Source organism: Schizosaccharomyces octosporus, assembly GCF_000150505.1.
Source record: "Schizosaccharomyces octosporus yFS286 unplaced genomic scaffold supercont6.2, whole genome shotgun sequence".
Lineage (NCBI taxonomy): Eukaryota > Fungi > Ascomycota > Schizosaccharomycetes > Schizosaccharomycetales > Schizosaccharomycetaceae > Schizosaccharomyces > Schizosaccharomyces octosporus.
This window is the reverse complement of record NW_013185620.1, coordinates 1,906,517-1,922,331: the sequence shown is the minus strand read 5'-3', so window position 1 is coordinate 1,922,331 and position 15,815 is coordinate 1,906,517. Positions and strand designations below refer to the sequence as shown.

Genomic DNA, 15,815 nt, shown 5'->3' with positions numbered 1-15,815 from the left:
ACAGAGTATCCAAGAAGTGATGAAGCACCCCAATATGACTCCTTCCTACAAATCGTGTTCCAAATAGCAGCACTGATTAGTTTTACTTTTGGAATACTTTAAACTAATTACAAATAGCTACTATTCTAATACTCAATGTGTCTAACACAAGGAGAATAAAAGGCATAGTTAATTGAATTATAAATATTATAGGAATGTCAAGGACAATTATACGACTGAAATCAAGTTCGAGCGTTTGCGAATCGACAAGGAATGAAAGGATAATCGTCTATATAGCGAAGATCGTAAAATGAAATGAAAAAAAAAAAAAAAAAAAAAGACTTGCACAATCATCATGCAGAAGAATTAGCGAGAAATTGTGTCGCCAATGTATCAAATTCTTGAGATTTTTGATTCAACTGTTTTGCTAGAAAAGCACCACAAGAAGAAGTTTCGTAAAGTTGTTTTGCGTCTAAGGGGGCCAAAGGACCTAGAGCAAGAACAGCTGTCTTCAAATTGGCAGCAGCTGGTGTATAGTCGGATTGCATTTCAAGGGCCGATCGTAAAGAGCTTACGGCCTCTTGAGTACGTAATAAGCATAAATCAGAGCAAGCCATGCAAGTCAAAACACGAGGATTGCTTTCACTTCCGTTTAATTCTTCGTATACGTAAAAGGCGTCATTGTAAGAATCTAAACCGCCTTTAGCAAGTTTTACCCAAGATTGAGCAATTTGCAAAACAATTTCTTCATCGGCCCAATCCAAACTTTTCGTTATTGCTGCTTCTGCGGCTTCTAATTTGTGTTGGTATAAACGAATATAGACTTCCAAAGCTACTGCTTCCAAGTTTTCCACAGATTTTTGGAGCAAAGATAAGGCCTCGTCATAAGCTTCTTTATGAATCAAATAGATGGCGCCTAGTGTTTGCACAGCGGCATCTGTATCGCCGTGCTGCTCGATCAAATGGTCCATGTTTCCTTCTCCTGCCAATGCCAAAAGAGCGGCGCCTCCGGCAGACTTTTGAGTAAGCGTGCCCTGAATCGACTCAATACTTTCTCCCAATGCCAGCTTTGCTCTGGCCATGTACAATTCTGTTAGTTCAAGGCCTTTTTCGGATAAGGATGAAGTATCGATTTCAGACAACTTGTCATAGCTACCGCTATAAAAGTATTGCCGAACAAAGTAAAGTTCTTTTAAAGTTAATGATTTATTCATTCAATAAAACGAAATCTCTTACCATTCGATAAACTTGCCTCCCAAGAGAACATTGTGTGGGTCAATTGTTTTGGTGGACGTAGAAAGAAGGTACCTGTAAGCTGGCTAGGAGATATTATCTACTTGGTGCGATCAGATTCTATAACGCATTGAATTAAAAAATTGTTGAATAAAAAGTATGATTAGTTCATGAAAAGAGAGATTAAATTCATCTGCTTTCTCTATCAACGCGGGTACACCGACTATGAGAATTGACTATGACTTTTGGGAGTTTACACAACAATACTTTACAATTACGACTATGAAGTGAAGGCATGAAAGAATGCGAGAGAGGATTTAAAAACGGTAGAAAAATACTATTAATTGTAGGAGAATAAGAGTATCAATCTATGCATAAAAAAATTATTTTGGATTAGTATGCACAAAAAAAAACTTTTGAGGTTCGTGAAGGAAGGAAAGTCACGATTTTTTTTTAAAGGTTAGAGGGGTATAATACGGAATCGGCATAAGCAAAAGTATCCTTGACGGAGCGAGGAGAAACGAAACGTGACAAAATCATACCGCTACCGGCCTTATCGTTGGTACCACTAGCACGAGCACCACCGAAGGGTTGCTCACCAACAACAGCACCAGTACATTTGTCGTTAATGTAAAAGTTTCCGGCAGCGTTACGGAGACGCTCAGTGAGCTTGCGGACGACGATACGGTCTTGAGCAAAGATAGAACCAGTCAAACCGTACGCGTTGGTAGTATCAATCAATTCACAAACCTCCTCCAAAGATTCGTCTTCATAAACGTACACAGCGAGGATGGGGCCAAAGAATTCGGTTTTGAAGATGTCATGCTTGGGGTTCTTGGAAAGGAGGATGGTAGGCTCGACAAAGTAACCAGTAGAATCGTCAGCCTTGCCACCAGCCAAGACTTCGACTTCACTGTCAGCGGCAGCGCTTTGCAAAACAGCCTTCAATTTGTCAAAGCTACCACGGTGAATGACGGGGCCAACAAAGTTGGACAAGTCTTCCAAGGGAGCGCCGACCTTCAAAGCCTTGACTTCCTGTAAGAGTTGGTCACGGAAGCCCGCTTCCCAAGAAGAGCGGGAAACGTAAAGACGAGACAATGCAGAGCACTTTTGTCCTTGGTATTCGTAAGCAGCACGAACGGTGTTGACAACAGCGGAACGGATTTGAGCAGAGTGATGAACAAGGTGGAAGTTCTTACCACCGGTTTCACCGACAATCTTGGGGTAAGTGCGGTACTTGCCGTGAGCGACGTTTTCACCGATGATTCCCCACAAAGAGCGGAAAACGTTGGTGCTTCCGGTAAAGTGAAGGGCGGCAAAGTCAAAGTGATTGAAGCAAGTCTTGGAAACTTCGATAGCGTCACCGGGGACAAATTGTAAAGCGCCGGCGGGAAGACCGGCTTCGACGAAGATGTCATAAACAATGCGGTTGGACAAGACAGCATGGTCGGAAGGCTTCATGAGGACAACGTTGCCCATGAGAAGAGGAGCAGCAGCCAAGTTACCACCGATGGCAGTGAAGTTGAAAGGGGTAATGGCGTAAACAAAGCCCTCCAAGGGACGGTACTCGGTACGGTTCCAGACGCCGGTGGAGTTTTCGGGGGGTTGAACAGAGTACAATTCGCTAGCGTATTTGCAATCGAAACGTAAAAAGTCGACGATTTCCATAGCAGCGTCAATTTCAGCTTGCCAAATGTTCTTGCCTTGGCCGATCATGGTAGCCGCCATAAGCTTGTAGCGGTACTTTGTGCTGATCAAGTGAGCAGCCTTCAAGAAGACAGCAGCACGGTCGGTGAAGGACAAGTTTTCCCATTCCTTCTTGGCTTCGAGAGCAGACTCGATGGCGGCTTGGACATCGGCGGGACTGGCACGGTGGTAACGGGCGACAACCTTCTTGTGGTCAAAAGGACAGCGTTGTTCACCAATGTCGTTAGTCTTGACGTCCTTTCCATTGACACCGAGAGGAATGGTCACAGGAAGTTGGGACTCTAATTCCCGGTAAGCAGCGACAAGTTGTTCGCGCTCCACACTTTGGGGTCCATAATTTTTGGGGGGTTCGTTTTTGATGAGAGGAAGTTGAAAGTCAGCGAATTTCGACATGATGAATTTATAAGAATCGTTTTCTTTTCGAGAATGTGTAAAACAAAAGTAAAAAACCAGCAACAAAGAAATAAAAGAACCGGAATTGTATAAAGTCCGAAACTCCAAATAAGGCAAATAAGGAACTAGTAAAGAAACGTTTTTATGAAAAATATAAAAAACGTAAAAGAAAAAGAAAAAGAAAAAGCAATTGAATAATCTTTTCCAGTAAAGCTACTACTGCTACTTACAATGGATGATGGATTATTCTTTACTATAGCAGTTTCAATCATCCATCCTTCCTACCATATATATATATATATATCTCTCTAATATATGCATATACAAAACACAGTAGGAGGCATTGGCAAACAGGAGAGAGAGCGATAAGCAGTAGAGATGATCATGGAGATAAAAATCTCGATAAAGTCAAAGTACGCAACTTGAAGCCTCTATTGAACGTAGATGGACCACTTGAACGGTTTACTCCTCGTTTTACTATCAGTTTGTATGTAATCATTTATCCAGTACCATGGAAGTGTAACTTGGCAGTTACGCGGTGCATTGCATGTTGATAACAAAGAGATGTTTGTACATGGTACAATCCAAGGGCAGCTAGAGGTAGGAGGCAGGAGAGAGGAGAGAGAAGAGGAGAGAAAAAAAAAGAAAACAAAGAAGAAAAGACACGTTTATGAAACGTACAAGTTTGAAAGCGTAGGTTTGAAAAGGGTTAATAACGGTTGAAAAAGTGTAGAAAGAATAGATCACGAAAAGGATCGTAAATGATAAGAGTTTATTAAAGGAATTGTCTTTTACAAATATTGTAGAGTTAGAAAGTGTAGGATCTTGTGAAAATTTGGTGGGATCTTAATGGAAATGAAATGAAATGAAAAGAAATAGTAGGAATGGCAGGCGGTGGAGTACTAGTAACAACAGTAGAGGAGTAGCAGCTCGCTGGGAACGAAGGAGAGAGGATGAGAAGTGAATGTTGGATGTGGATGTAAAAGAGGAATATTTGTTATACAACCTGGTGCAAACGGTGTAGAACAGAATAGAGTAAAAACGTTACTAGGGATCTACTAGAAACGAAAATAAAAAAAGCAATCCGAATCAACCTGTGGAAAAAAATAACAAATAAAAAAAGATTAAAACTTAAAGATTGAAATCACTCACGATGGACATGTGGATCACAAAAAGTTGCCCAAGAGAACCTGGTGCAAAGATTGCAAGGGCAAGCGGTGTCGTCCGCCAGTGGAACGAACAAGCACTTCGCAAAGATTATCCCGTTCAAATTGCGAACCAACAATAATTACAAACGGGTACCCAATCAGTTCGGCATCCTTCATCTTGTACCCAAACGAATGCTGGCTACGATCTTCTAGTAGGATATTATCAGCACCGACTACATTTGCAACGCCGTCATAGACGGACTCTGCTGCCGCCATGTATTTCATCGATGACGGTACCACCAGCACTTTCCAAGGAGCAACATTTGTCGGCCACACGAGTCCCTTGGAGTCCTTAGTTACATTCGCAATGGCTGCAATCATTCGAGAAATACCAATCCCAAAGCACCCCATATACAAAGGTTCAAGTCGCTGATCCACTTCGACGTTCGCTCCCAGTTTGGAGGAATATGCTTGTCCCAACAAAAACGCATGTCCAACTTCAATCGACGACGACAACGTCAGCTCGTCTTTACAATTTGGACAACTGTGTCCCTTTCCCAATCCTGTCTCTTTCAACAGCTCCGAGTTGGTCGAAAATTCACATGATGGACAAACGCATATTGTATCCTCTCCCGCTTCGCTTCGATAATGAAATTCATGCGATAGTTTTCCCCCAATATTCCCTGTATCTGCATTCACCATCGAAAACGGTAAACCTACCGCCTTAAAAAACTGGTGGTATGCTCCCAGCACCTGTCGGTACGTTCCTTGGGCTTGCTTCCCATCCACATCAAACGTGTACAAATCTTTCATCACAAACTCCTTGCCACGAAGCAATCCTCCTCTTGGTCTTGCTTCGTCTCGATACTTTCTTCCGATCTGATACACCCGAATCGGCAGCTGCTTTTGTGATTCCACAAAACTCGCTATGCATTGGGTAACATCTTCTTCATGCGTAGGCGCAAGGCATAATTCTCGCTCCGTTCGATCCTTCAATCGAAATAGCTCCCGCCCACTTGTTTCCCATCGTCCGCTTCGGTTCCACACTTCTTTGCTCGAAAGGTGAGCCAAGCTAACTTGGGTTGCACCAACTGACTTCATCGACTGTTGAACCAGTCTACATATCTTGTCTTGTACTCGTAGACCAAGCGGTAGTAAATGAAACACCCCCGACATAGACATGTGCACAAATCCTAAATCCTGCAGTAGCTGTCCAGAAGACTCGGGAACGTTATATTTACGAAAAGACCGACTTAACAGCTCTACGGAAGCTCGATTTCTAATAAATTGCAGCATACCGTTCAAAATTCATGCTAGTCCTTTCGCAAAAAAGTGTAATCCCAATTCAAAGTCGTTTCCAACTTTTTATCAATTTTGCAAAAAAGTGCGCTTTGGTTTTCCTCCTAAAACCTCGTTTGCTAACTAGCAACAACAATCACTAGCTCCTTTGTTGTGGAGAACAGGATAATTTAGTTTACAAAAGGAATTATAAATAAAGAAATGTAAAAAACAAGCCTAACAGCATCCCGGATTCCCATGTTGTCTCCAACCATAGTACTAACGAGACCCTCAGACGCTTAACTGCAGTGATCGGACGGGAACTGGTGTTTTCGCCTAGGTGTGGCCGTAGACATTTACAATGTGTAATAAAAAGTATATGTAGTTATATAGTGGATATTCATCATCTCAGATTTTACAAAATTGATAGAGGATGGTTTTTGATACTTTAAAGATTAAAGCACACTGTTTTTCTCTTTTCTAGCTATTCACATTGTGCTAAATTGTCGTTGAGGTCTGAGACCAAATGTCTGAATTTATAGCAGTTGACGAAGCTGTAGTTTGAGAAGTAAATTATTAAACTACATTAGTTGAAACGGCCAATCTGAATACGTCCAGCTTTGAATTAGAAACTAGTTGATTATTTTGCAAAATTATCGTCATAACAACTAAATAATCATTAAAAAGGTTGCATTAACAAGGATGTTCGTCACAGAGAAAACGAACGATTTATAAATAACACTCTTGCGAGACGAATTCTTAAATACATAAAAGAATGAACGTGAAAAGCAATCCAACCTGCCGAATGAAGCTGTGCTTACTTTTGTGGACAAGAATACAGAAACTCGAGGGATTGCAATTGATATGGATGCTTCGAAAGAAAATGTGATTTATAGGAGGGATGGAAAAGATTCGTTAAAACTCAAACTTCAGCGCTTTGCCCAGCAAAAGGTTGAAGCTCAATTTCTTCGTTTTGAGGTGCTTCATTTTCTGGATCTGTCGGTCCTAATTAGGTTAGTCAGATGCTAAGAAAAAAAAAAAGGTATAATAAAGAGTACATACGAACATAATTCGCAGCATTTCTTATGCCGTTTTCCAAGTCATTCACCATGTTTCCCATGAAGTTTCCTGAAGCAGCAATGAAGATTCGAAGTTGTCGCGTATCCGTACCTAGAACCAATTAGAATATTTCGCAGGTTATAAGACATACTCCAAAATAAAACAAACACGGCAACGTTAACAATGCAGACAAAATAGAAAAACCCTTTGTCCATCTTTTCAAATCCTATTACCTTCTTTACAAAATAATACACGGAATAGCAAGGGGCATTCAGAGAGGCCGTACATATTACTGCGACACACATGTTGGACAGTACACTACAAATTTGCGTGAATAAGTAGGACAGCACTCTACCAGTTTGCTTGAACCATTCTTTAGGAATTTGAGAAATTGCTAATAGTTAGTAAAAATAAAACATAGCGCTAACTTACAATAGAGAAATACTACAATGGACACTGGACAGGTAACAGAAAGTCCCCAAAAGGTTTCCGTCCTCACAGGAATCTTGAAATAAAAAACACCACGAGAAAAATGGAAGAAGTTACAACATACACAAGAGACGCAAAAAATAAGAAGATATTCGCTGAAACCCACATCGAATATGTCGAATCCGATCCAGCGTTGTTAGTGGACTCTTGGGCAGAATGCTGAGCAGATCCATCAGCCATTTCTAAATCAATAAATTTGTTCGGAGCTAATGAATGTATTAGTGATGAATGCTTTTGTTGTTTGAGAAGGGATGGAGCGTTTGTCGAGTTTGTTTACAGCACAAGTCTTGAGTCGCTGGAATTATACAAATTGATACAACTGACATTCTTTTGTTCCTTTCTATTTCAACAAATCTTACCTGAATACGGAGGAGGCGTACCCTCTGAAGAATGTATATCTGATTTTTCATCAATGAGCGTTTTAAAAGACTCGTCAGAATCTGAAACAGGACTGTATTTATTCTTCATTTCTGCAATGGCAAACCAAAAACCAAAAGAACACCAATATTTATAGCTAGTTCGAAATCAGCTAGATTTACCAAGAAAAGTCTGTAGAAATCTTTTCCACCGTTCAGAGATCTTTAAAAAAAAGGAATCGTTCCTTGTTTCTAAAGAAAGGCAATGTTTTGAGTAAAATCTGTCTAAAACCAAAGATAGGAATGAAAAAAATCTTGGTAATGGCTTTTCGCATGTCTCAATTTCATAAAGCAGCGACATTATGTCACCGACTGGTCATATCCTCGTTACGATTATTCGAGTTTCGTTATATACCATACTTTTTCGTGATAGTATAATCCAATCGAGAAGCGTATTACAAAAAGTAAACAAAGGACTATCCAACAATAAAACCTTGACGTTGGATTCTCGCAGTTATTTTCAGCATTCACAAACACTCATTCTTTTGAAGCAACTTTTTCTAAATATTCTCAAAGGGTTTCTTCTGAAACCTGTCCATCCAACGGTTCTTAGCTCAGCTGCTCAGCGGAAGTTGATTTAGATTGAATGGAAAGCATTCTTATAATGTTTATAGTCTTTTCGTTGTTCTCTCGCATGATCTGTGCTTAATTTTTTTCTGCATGTTATTCATTGAGCTGCTTTTTCCATGACTATGCTTTCGAATGGGACCACTGCTTTTACGAATTGTCTGCTCTCAATAGTATAAACCAAAACATCATAACGATCAAAAAGGCAATGCTTGCTTCCAAAAATAGCGAAACTTCAACTAAATAAAGCCCAAAGCATCTCAAATTCAATATTGTCTCCAACCACAGTACTAACGACTAAAATGTTCATCTGCAGTGATCCGACGAGAACTGGTATTTTCTCTTAGTTGTAGACGTAGACAACTTATGTCTTTTCAATAACAAAGTGATCATTATAAATTCGGTAAACTTAGAATTGCATTCCATGTTGAATAAATGTAGGTAAGAAACCAGATAACCATCTTCTGGCCTCAATATATTAGCGCATATTGGCATTCAAGAGAAAAGAGTAACAAGTATGAAAAATATAAATCTTCGTTATGATTAGGATTTCCTAGCTCTGCCGAGTTTATGCTCGTTTGGTGTCCTTGTTCACATCCGAACCATCAACCATAACTGTGGCATTTTTAAGAGTGAAGAGGTTCTGAAACAAAAATTGCGATAATAACCCTCCTCTAATATTTTTTAACTATATATATATATTTTTTTTTTCTAACATAGGAGATAGGATACAAAATACAAACGGTATTCATAAGTTATAAAAACAGTTTCGACGATACATTTCCTTCTTTAAAGGTACTTTGATAAAGATTGCTAGCAAACAAACTCCAATATAACTATTAATTATAAAGATAAATTGGAATGGTCCTTGTACAAGACCTAACTTCTCAACTGCCGGAGAAAGATGTTTTTGTCGCGGACGAGATTGGTTTATTTTGGAAACTTGGTCCTTCGAAAAAAGTAAAAAGTGAACAGATTCGTGGGATTCGTCGTGAAAAAGCTAAAGTTACCATCACAGCTTGTTGCAATGCCTCAGGTACAGAGAAGTTACCATTGTGGGTCATAGGTTACTCCCATCTTCCCAGGGCTTTTAAAAATTTAGGAATCCGTCCAGAAAACATTAATGTTAATTGGAAATTTACTGGAAGAGCATTAATGACGACGTCTATTATGGAAGAATGGCTTCGATGGTTTGATGCAAGGATGGAAGGAAGAAAGGTTCTACTCTTACTAGACAATTTCATTGCTCATGGAAGAGCTATCGAAAATATACGACTTTCTGGAAGTGATCTTAAAAATACTGTTATAATTATGCTTCCCAATAGCTCTGTTAATCTTCAAAACCCATTCGAGATCGGCATTATATATAATCTGAAATCCTTATACCGAATTAGCTGGCTGAAATTTCTCCTTAGGCATAAAGAATCTGAATTGAACCCTTATTATAAGATGAATCTGTTCATTGCTATGCAATGGATAAACGAAGCATGGCATTCCAACTTATCACCAACCCTCATTAAAGATTGTTTTCTAAACTCTGGCATTTTTGCATCGAAAAGGGGGGAAGGGAGTGAAAAGATTAATCCAAAACTGCTTGTCTACGATGATAGAATACGAGAATTGTTGGCAAAGCTTGATCCTCAAGCTGCCATCAATATCCAAAATTTTATAAATCCGATAGAAGAAATGGGGATGGACAGCTCAGAAGATATAATTAGTCAGTTTGCGTTTGAGTTATTTGGAGACCGAAATTTTGAAACAGATGAAGAGGAAGAGGTTACCTCAAAAGTTTCCAAAGAAGATGCTCAGCAGGCTATCGAATTATTGTTGGACTACGAACTTCAACAAAAAAATGGTAATCCTGATTTGTATATCTATTTACAGAAATACCTTTATTTTCTTCAAGTACAAGACTAAAATATTCTTCAATGCATATGAGTGGAGATTGTACTATTCTCGCATAGCCAAATAACTGCTAAAACCTTTGCGGTGATTTTTACTTTCAGCATAATCAGCAGTTGCAGTGTCTAGGTTAATTAGATTACAACTATATCAATTCCGAACTAACTTGTACGATTTGAATTAAAATCATGTTAACGTGATAATAAGAAATGAATTTGATGAAGAATGACGGAAATATATCCATTAGTCCAATACGTGTCAAAGCTATTGAAACAAATAAGATAAAAATTAATACTAAATAACTAATGAATGCAAATCGTAAACGAAAGGTAGTAAACGCTACATAAACTTAAAGGAGCACATAAACAAAGAAACCTCAATGAAGCAATAAGATACAAAAATAAATGAAAACAAAAAGCCAATCTTACCCCAATAGATTTGAACCCGCTTCATTTTTTTCATTTTAGTTTCCGAAAGTTATATGGAAACGATTGTTTCACTTCAGATTCTAAAAGATGTTTATTATCACGTGAAGGCGTATCCTTGGGAGAGTTGCTTTGTGAAGAGAATATAAATTTATGACTCTTACTTCGACTTAAAGAAGGGAAAAAGGATCTGCTTTCGCGTTTTAGAAATTTTGGCGAAGCTTCAGTTGATTTGAGATGATTACGCTCAGATTCCATCGAAGAGCTCATGTCAGAACTGAATGGAAAATGAAAGTCCTTATCAGCTTTTTGTGAGTATTGAGAGGAATATGATGTTACCATAGGATCTAAGTCACCATGGGCCAGTGTAGACATTGATTTGGGAGTAGCTGGCGTATTATTTACTTCCGTATTCTCGTTATTAGTCGGATTTGGAATGGATATAGGATATGGAAGTGTGTCATCATTGCTAGTATCCTGATAGTCTTCAAATTCTTCAGCTGCCGTATAAAAAAGGACATACGCAGTTGCTTGTCCAGGTTGATCACCAAAAAATCTTTGTAAATACGATTCATTTACAGGAGTTACTTTTTCATCGTCAAACAATACCCATCCGCTTGACCTTGTGCGAACTATAGAAACATAATGACCATGGTGAGAGCCACCGCCGACATGAACAATTATAGCGGATAGAGAATAAAGCTTTTCAGCATCCTCATTATCATCTGTTGTATTAAAAAGCCTCATTTCGTTTGTAAACACGACAGTATGAAACAGTTTATCATGAGCTTCCAGTGTTTCATTATACTTAAACCGCTTTAAATGCAAGGCTAATATTTTTGGTAGCTTTTTTATTTTCATACGTTTTTCTGCTTCTTGTAAATTCTTGCAAGCATCGCAATGAAACTTGTTTTTTGCACAAAGCATTTCAGAAGCAGAGAATGATCGCAAACAAGAGGTAACAGAGGAGTACTCTTCTATATCAATACTGAGATCCAAAAAGCTTTCATCCCTTGAAGTAATATTTTCGCAAGTAAGACACTTTGTTTCGCTAGTCAAAGTACCCTCAAATAAAGAATGAATCCATCTTGAGTGAGGAATTTCGGGGTGATTTGCATGATATTCATCCAAAATTTCAGTTATAGAGTTAAGTAAAAAATTTAAAAACTCATGTGCATCCTGCTGCCTAGTACTTCGAAAAGATTCATTATCGCGCCTCAAAATTTGAACAAATCTCTCGGGGCTGCACACACCATAACGGCATTCGCAAGAACTGACACATGCATATAAATCTTTCAAGCTCGTATATACATTTTCTTCCATTCCATACGTTGTATAGCTGGTGTTATTCACTTGGATTTGATGCTTTGAACCATTTTCGATACCAGCCATTGTAATATCTACGCAACCGCAACCATTCAAATTAGCTGGTGATGGCTGCTTTTTTGAATCATTGCTTTTCTTACGAGAAGATGAATACCAAGAGCTGGATCCTGATGCATCTGATCCATTTGACTTCACACAGACGCTTTTGCAATTTGGTGGAACACTCGGAATTGGAAAAGCATTCAAACTATCGCGAAATGGCTTTATATGATATAAAGAAACGAGCACAGAACTCACATAACTATGGAGGTTAGATCCCTCGTAATTTACTCCTTCAGATTCAGCGGATTGCTCTCTACATACCAGGTGTTACCATACTAGACACAGAGTTAATAATAGAGCATTAAGAAACGCAATTCCAAATCAAACTTACATTCGTTAATCCAAAAAACCGATCGGTTAATGATTCTGGGACTGATGGTTGCTTCAATTGCTCCAACTCCAACATGCTCTTTCGCCATTCAGAAGAACTCCCAGAACTCTTCCATTGTTAGTATAAAACACATTTTCACTAATATCTAATATAATTACCATTCCCATCCATTTTCGGAACGACATTTCTTTGATGGCCTTATGAATTGGTAAAATCAGAATTTGCGTGTGTGACACAACACTTACTACCACTAGTGGCATCCTCATTGGAATACTATATTAATTGAATATCAAACTTAATAGTATGATATATCATTTTAGGGTGAAGATGATAAAATACAATGTGAAGAAATGGGCTCAATAATAAAGGGAGTGAAAAGATCAAAAACAGAAATTTAGAAATGTCAATAAAATTATACCTAAGTGTTACAATACAAAATTTTTGCTAAAAAATGACAGACATCACATACATTTTTAAGGAAATATAGTATTAGCTGAAACTCAAAGAGATGGGATCAAAATGGATGGCCGATATCAAACAAGAGCATAAACGAAAAGATGACAAGGCGTTCATGTAAGAAAATATCAAATATGTAGAATAGTGAAAATTCGTTAAGTTATCTCAAAACAGTTGCCTCATGAATTTGGAGAGTTTGCGGATTTTACGGGTTGAGAGAGAAGTGACGGACTCTTAGACAGTTCGGCGGGCTCTCGAACAGACGAATTACTGGAAGCATACAAAGTGGGAGAGGATGACGAATTACTTGAATCTTGATTTGAATCATCGTTTTTCCTTTCTTTAGACTCTTCCTTCTCCTTAGAAGATAATGTATGCAATTCCTGTTCCACAGCATGCATTACTTTATGAAGTTCTTCAAAATCCTCATCCGTATGATTATCATTTCTTTCACCTTGGGTACCCTTAACTTTTTTTTCTAACATTTGCTTCTCCAATATACCATTGATACGAATAATTTCTTGTTGAAGCCCAAATATAGCCTCAGTTATATTGTCACGCCGATTCTTTTCTTTTCGTCTCACTCTCCAAGTCTCGAAAAGGATTGCGCCGCCGGCAACAGTACTAAAAACAAATGTCAGAAACCTTTAAAAAGTTTATCAAAAGAAACAACTTGTAGCACGGCATAATACCATCAAGGAACCTCTCTTACTTACAATACAAAAGTTTCGGAAAGAAAATTTGCACCTGCATCTACCGCTTTTGCATCATTTAATGGACGAACTCGAACATTTGTAAGACCACTGCGGGCGCGATTAGCACCCATAATTTTGAATTCTGCTCGATGCATCATTTGCGCGAAATCAATGCAAACCTAGAATGTGTCAGATCAAAAGCAGCGCCTAAACATATACTAAGGATCGTACCTTTCGGAATGTCTTGTGTTCTTTTGCTTGCGCTTTTATTGTATTCGCTATCGGTTTTGACAGCGTCCGCACTAATAAACTTCCAATTTTGAGAGCCAATGAAGACATCGTAAGGAATAGTTTGTAAGTCTAACTTAGAAACAAAAATACTGATTTTTTAATGATAGATAGAAACGGTATGGAGGTTGTGACCTATGGTTGGTAATAAGACACTAAGGCTGTATAGAAAATGCAAACAGAATCCCTTAAGAAAAATGAAATATTTAATAAAATACAGGGAAAAAGAAAGCTAGATGAATTACCATCGAATTGCGGACTCGTAAGTGATACTCGGAATTTTATACAATGATAGAGGGTGGATGCGGATTTTAGACTCAGGGAATAGGAGTATGAACGAAATCCAATAGTTGATATCTCACACCTTTCCAAGGATATTACGTTACATATAACTGAAATTTGATAGTTTAATTTTTTGGCCTTGCTACATAAACCTGACTCATTGACATGCCGAGAAGAAGTTATATGAAAGAATGTCAACAAGAAGCATTGGACAAGCAGATCAAACTTGGTCGCTAATTGTATTAGAAATAGAATAGCATGAAATTCTTCATTTACAAACATCTTCTAGCTAACACTCATGTTTCGCTTCATTGATACAAAGAGAGAAATAACTATAGGAAGCTTACTAGATACACATATACTGTTTAGCATTGTAAAATTTAAGATTTAAGAAATAAAGAACTTCCAATTATTAGGAAAAAGCAAGCTGCTAGTCGTAAACACAATTGTTTATACCTTAGCTAAGGTAGTTGCTGAAGAGAGAAACCCATTGAATCCGTCAAGGAATAAGACCGTAAGACAATTCAAATATTAGTCTCAAGAAGCTTGAATATTTAAGGAAAGTGTTGTCAAATGAACAGATAGATCTTTCAATGAGTATCATAAATACATATAGAACATATAAACACGCGAGAGAGGGAGAGGCCAATTAATACGTATCTTACACGCTTTATACATTAACAGCAACCACTAGAACCTTGGGAGACATTGGTACCTTGGCCTACCTTGACGCTAGATTTGGCGTTTGAAGAGGAAAAGGTGGTGTTTCCCATACGCTCCTTGATTTGTCGTGCCATGGTTAAGAAAGCTTGTTCAACGTTGGTAGAATCCTTGGCAGATGTTTCAAGGAAAGGAATACTTAAGCTATCGGCAAATTCCTTGGCAACAGTATATTCAACTACCTTTTTATCAGTCATATCTGACTTATTGCCGACTAACAGACGATTGACACCTTCAACAGCGTATCTGTCAATTTCCTGTAACCATTGTTTCACGTTACTAAAAGAATCTATACATGGTTAGCTATTGTCCTTTTCTTTTTTGTTTTTTATTTTTATTTTTTTTTTTGTATATCCATACCTTGATCCGTAACGTCGTAAACAATAATGATGCCATGAGCACCACGGTAATAAGAGCTTGTAATTGTGCGAAAACGTTCTTGACCGGCAGTATCCCACTGTAAATACGTTAACAAACAAATTTCTCACAACTTCTCGAGGAAAGAAAATCCCCCTTCTACATAACACATACAATCTGAAGTTTAACTGTCTTTCCTTCTAACTCAATAGTACGAATTTTCTATACAGGTTAGTATTTAATTCAATATTTCAGCTCTCTAATGAACTTACGAAATCGACACCAATGGTAGAAATATATGACTCCGTGTAAGTATCGTCTGCAAATCGCAAGAGAAGGCAACTCTTTCCTACACCGGAATCACCAATAAGTAAAAGCTTGAAGAGATAGTCGTATCTGTTCTGCATTAGCCTTGATTCAACAGTTCCGCTTTCTCTCGAAGCTTTATGTTTCATATAACTGTAACATCAAACTGAATCGAGATCTTCTTATCAATTTCCACTGTTACTCTATTTTTTGTTAACAATTTCCTTTCATTCAAGAAGTAAAACGCGCTATTTCACTTACTACTCTGGATTCATCTTAATTGTACTGTTGTGTAGACGGTCTGAAACGGAGTGCCATCTTCAGTATACAAAGCTTGAATATCTAATAACGAGCTA

General features: G+C 38.2%; 8 protein-coding genes and 1 non-coding gene across 9 annotated transcripts; 1 reads left to right on the top strand and 8 right to left on the bottom strand.

The window, feature by feature from the left end:
- Positions 1-115: 115 nt before the first annotated feature.
- SOCG_00298 (coatomer epsilon subunit) lies at positions 116-1,367 on the bottom strand. The gene is made up of 2 exons (XM_013162718.1): positions 1,216-1,367; positions 116-1,168 (listed from the first exon to the last, which is right to left on the bottom strand). The coding sequence occupies exons 1-2, from the start codon at positions 1,244-1,246 to the stop codon at positions 333-335; spliced, it is 867 nt and encodes a 288-aa protein (XP_013018172.1). The 5' UTR covers positions 1,247-1,367; the 3' UTR covers positions 116-332.
- Positions 1,368-1,516: 149 nt separating this feature from the next.
- Positions 1,517-3,613, bottom strand: SOCG_00297 (delta-1-pyrroline-5-carboxylate dehydrogenase). The gene has a single exon (XM_013162717.1). It carries the CDS (start codon positions 3,310-3,312, stop codon positions 1,666-1,668), a length of 1,647 nt encoding a protein of 548 aa, XP_013018171.1. The 5' UTR covers positions 3,313-3,613; the 3' UTR covers positions 1,517-1,665.
- SOCG_00296 (proline-tRNA ligase) lies at positions 3,548-6,268 on the bottom strand. Its single transcript, XM_013162716.1, has one exon. It carries the CDS (start codon positions 5,754-5,756, stop codon positions 4,479-4,481), a length of 1,278 nt encoding a protein of 425 aa, XP_013018170.1. The 5' UTR covers positions 5,757-6,268; the 3' UTR covers positions 3,548-4,478.
- Positions 5,972-6,088, bottom strand: SOCG_16294. The gene has a single exon (XR_001203002.1). It is a non-coding gene; the product is annotated as a 5S ribosomal RNA (ribosomal RNA).
- A 30-nt stretch (positions 6,269-6,298) lies between the features above and the next one.
- Positions 6,299-7,754, bottom strand: SOCG_00295 (uncharacterized protein; the record flags this gene model as incomplete). The annotated part of the gene is made up of 6 exons (XM_013162715.1): positions 6,299-6,743; positions 6,801-6,908; positions 6,949-7,191; positions 7,230-7,302; positions 7,344-7,492; positions 7,646-7,754. The coding sequence occupies 6 exons, from the start codon at positions 7,752-7,754 to the stop codon at positions 6,661-6,663; spliced, it is 765 nt and encodes a 254-aa protein (XP_013018169.1). The 3' UTR covers positions 6,299-6,660.
- Positions 7,755-8,787: 1,033 nt separating this feature from the next.
- SOCG_00294 (ARS-binding protein) lies at positions 8,788-10,500 on the top strand. Its single transcript, XM_013162714.1, has one exon. It carries the CDS (start codon positions 9,131-9,133, stop codon positions 10,184-10,186), a length of 1,056 nt encoding a protein of 351 aa, XP_013018168.1. The 5' UTR covers positions 8,788-9,130; the 3' UTR covers positions 10,187-10,500.
- SOCG_00293 (ubiquitin carboxy terminal hydrolase Ubp9) lies at positions 10,357-12,587 on the bottom strand. The gene is made up of 4 exons (XM_013162713.1): positions 12,514-12,587; positions 12,356-12,463; positions 12,286-12,299; positions 10,357-12,223 (listed from the first exon to the last, which is right to left on the bottom strand). The coding sequence occupies exons 1-4, from the start codon at positions 12,538-12,540 to the stop codon at positions 10,630-10,632; spliced, it is 1,743 nt and encodes a 580-aa protein (XP_013018167.1). The 5' UTR covers positions 12,541-12,587; the 3' UTR covers positions 10,357-10,629.
- A 403-nt stretch (positions 12,588-12,990) lies between these two features.
- On the bottom strand, positions 12,991-13,845 carry SOCG_00292 (optic atrophy 3 family protein; the record flags this gene model as incomplete). The annotated part of the gene is made up of 3 exons (XM_013162712.1): positions 12,991-13,435; positions 13,528-13,685; positions 13,738-13,845. 3 exons carry the CDS (start codon positions 13,843-13,845, stop codon positions 12,991-12,993), a joined length of 711 nt encoding a protein of 236 aa, XP_013018166.1.
- Positions 13,846-14,753: 908 nt separating this feature from the next.
- SOCG_00291 (GTPase Ypt1) lies at positions 14,754-15,749 on the bottom strand (the record flags this gene model as incomplete). Its single annotated transcript, XM_013162711.1, has 5 exons — positions 15,721-15,749; positions 15,426-15,662; positions 15,328-15,375; positions 15,157-15,253; positions 14,754-15,085 (listed from the first exon to the last, which is right to left on the bottom strand). The coding sequence occupies exons 2-5, from the start codon at positions 15,606-15,608 to the stop codon at positions 14,754-14,756; spliced, it is 660 nt and encodes a 219-aa protein (XP_013018165.1). The 5' UTR covers positions 15,609-15,662; positions 15,721-15,749.
- Positions 15,750-15,815: the final 66 nt, after the last annotated feature.

Excerpts from the sequence above, each read along its gene's own strand:
- SOCG_00298 (XM_013162718.1), bottom strand. The coding sequence starts at position 1,246 with ATGTTCTCTTGGGAGGCAAGTTTATCGAATG. Across the intron at positions 1,169-1,215 it reads GGAGGCAAGTTTATCGAATG|AACTTTACTTTGTTCGGCAA; the intron begins GTAAGAGATTTC and ends TAACTTTAAAAG.
- SOCG_00297 (XM_013162717.1), bottom strand. The coding sequence starts at position 3,312 with ATGTCGAAATTCGCTGACTTTCAACTTCCTCTCATCAAAAACGAACCC.
- SOCG_00296 (XM_013162716.1), bottom strand. The coding sequence starts at position 5,756 with ATGCTGCAATTTATTAGAAATCGAGCTTCCGTAGAGCTGTTAAGTCGG.
- SOCG_00294 (XM_013162714.1), top strand. The coding sequence starts at position 9,131 with ATGGTCCTTGTACAAGACCTAACTTCTCAACTGCCGGAGAAAGATGTT.
- SOCG_00293 (XM_013162713.1), bottom strand. The coding sequence starts at position 12,540 with ATGTCGTTCCGAAAATGGATGGGAATG. Across the intron at positions 12,464-12,513 it reads TCCGAAAATGGATGGGAATG|AGTTCTGGGAGTTCTTCTGA; the intron begins GTAATTATATTA and ends TAACAATGGAAG.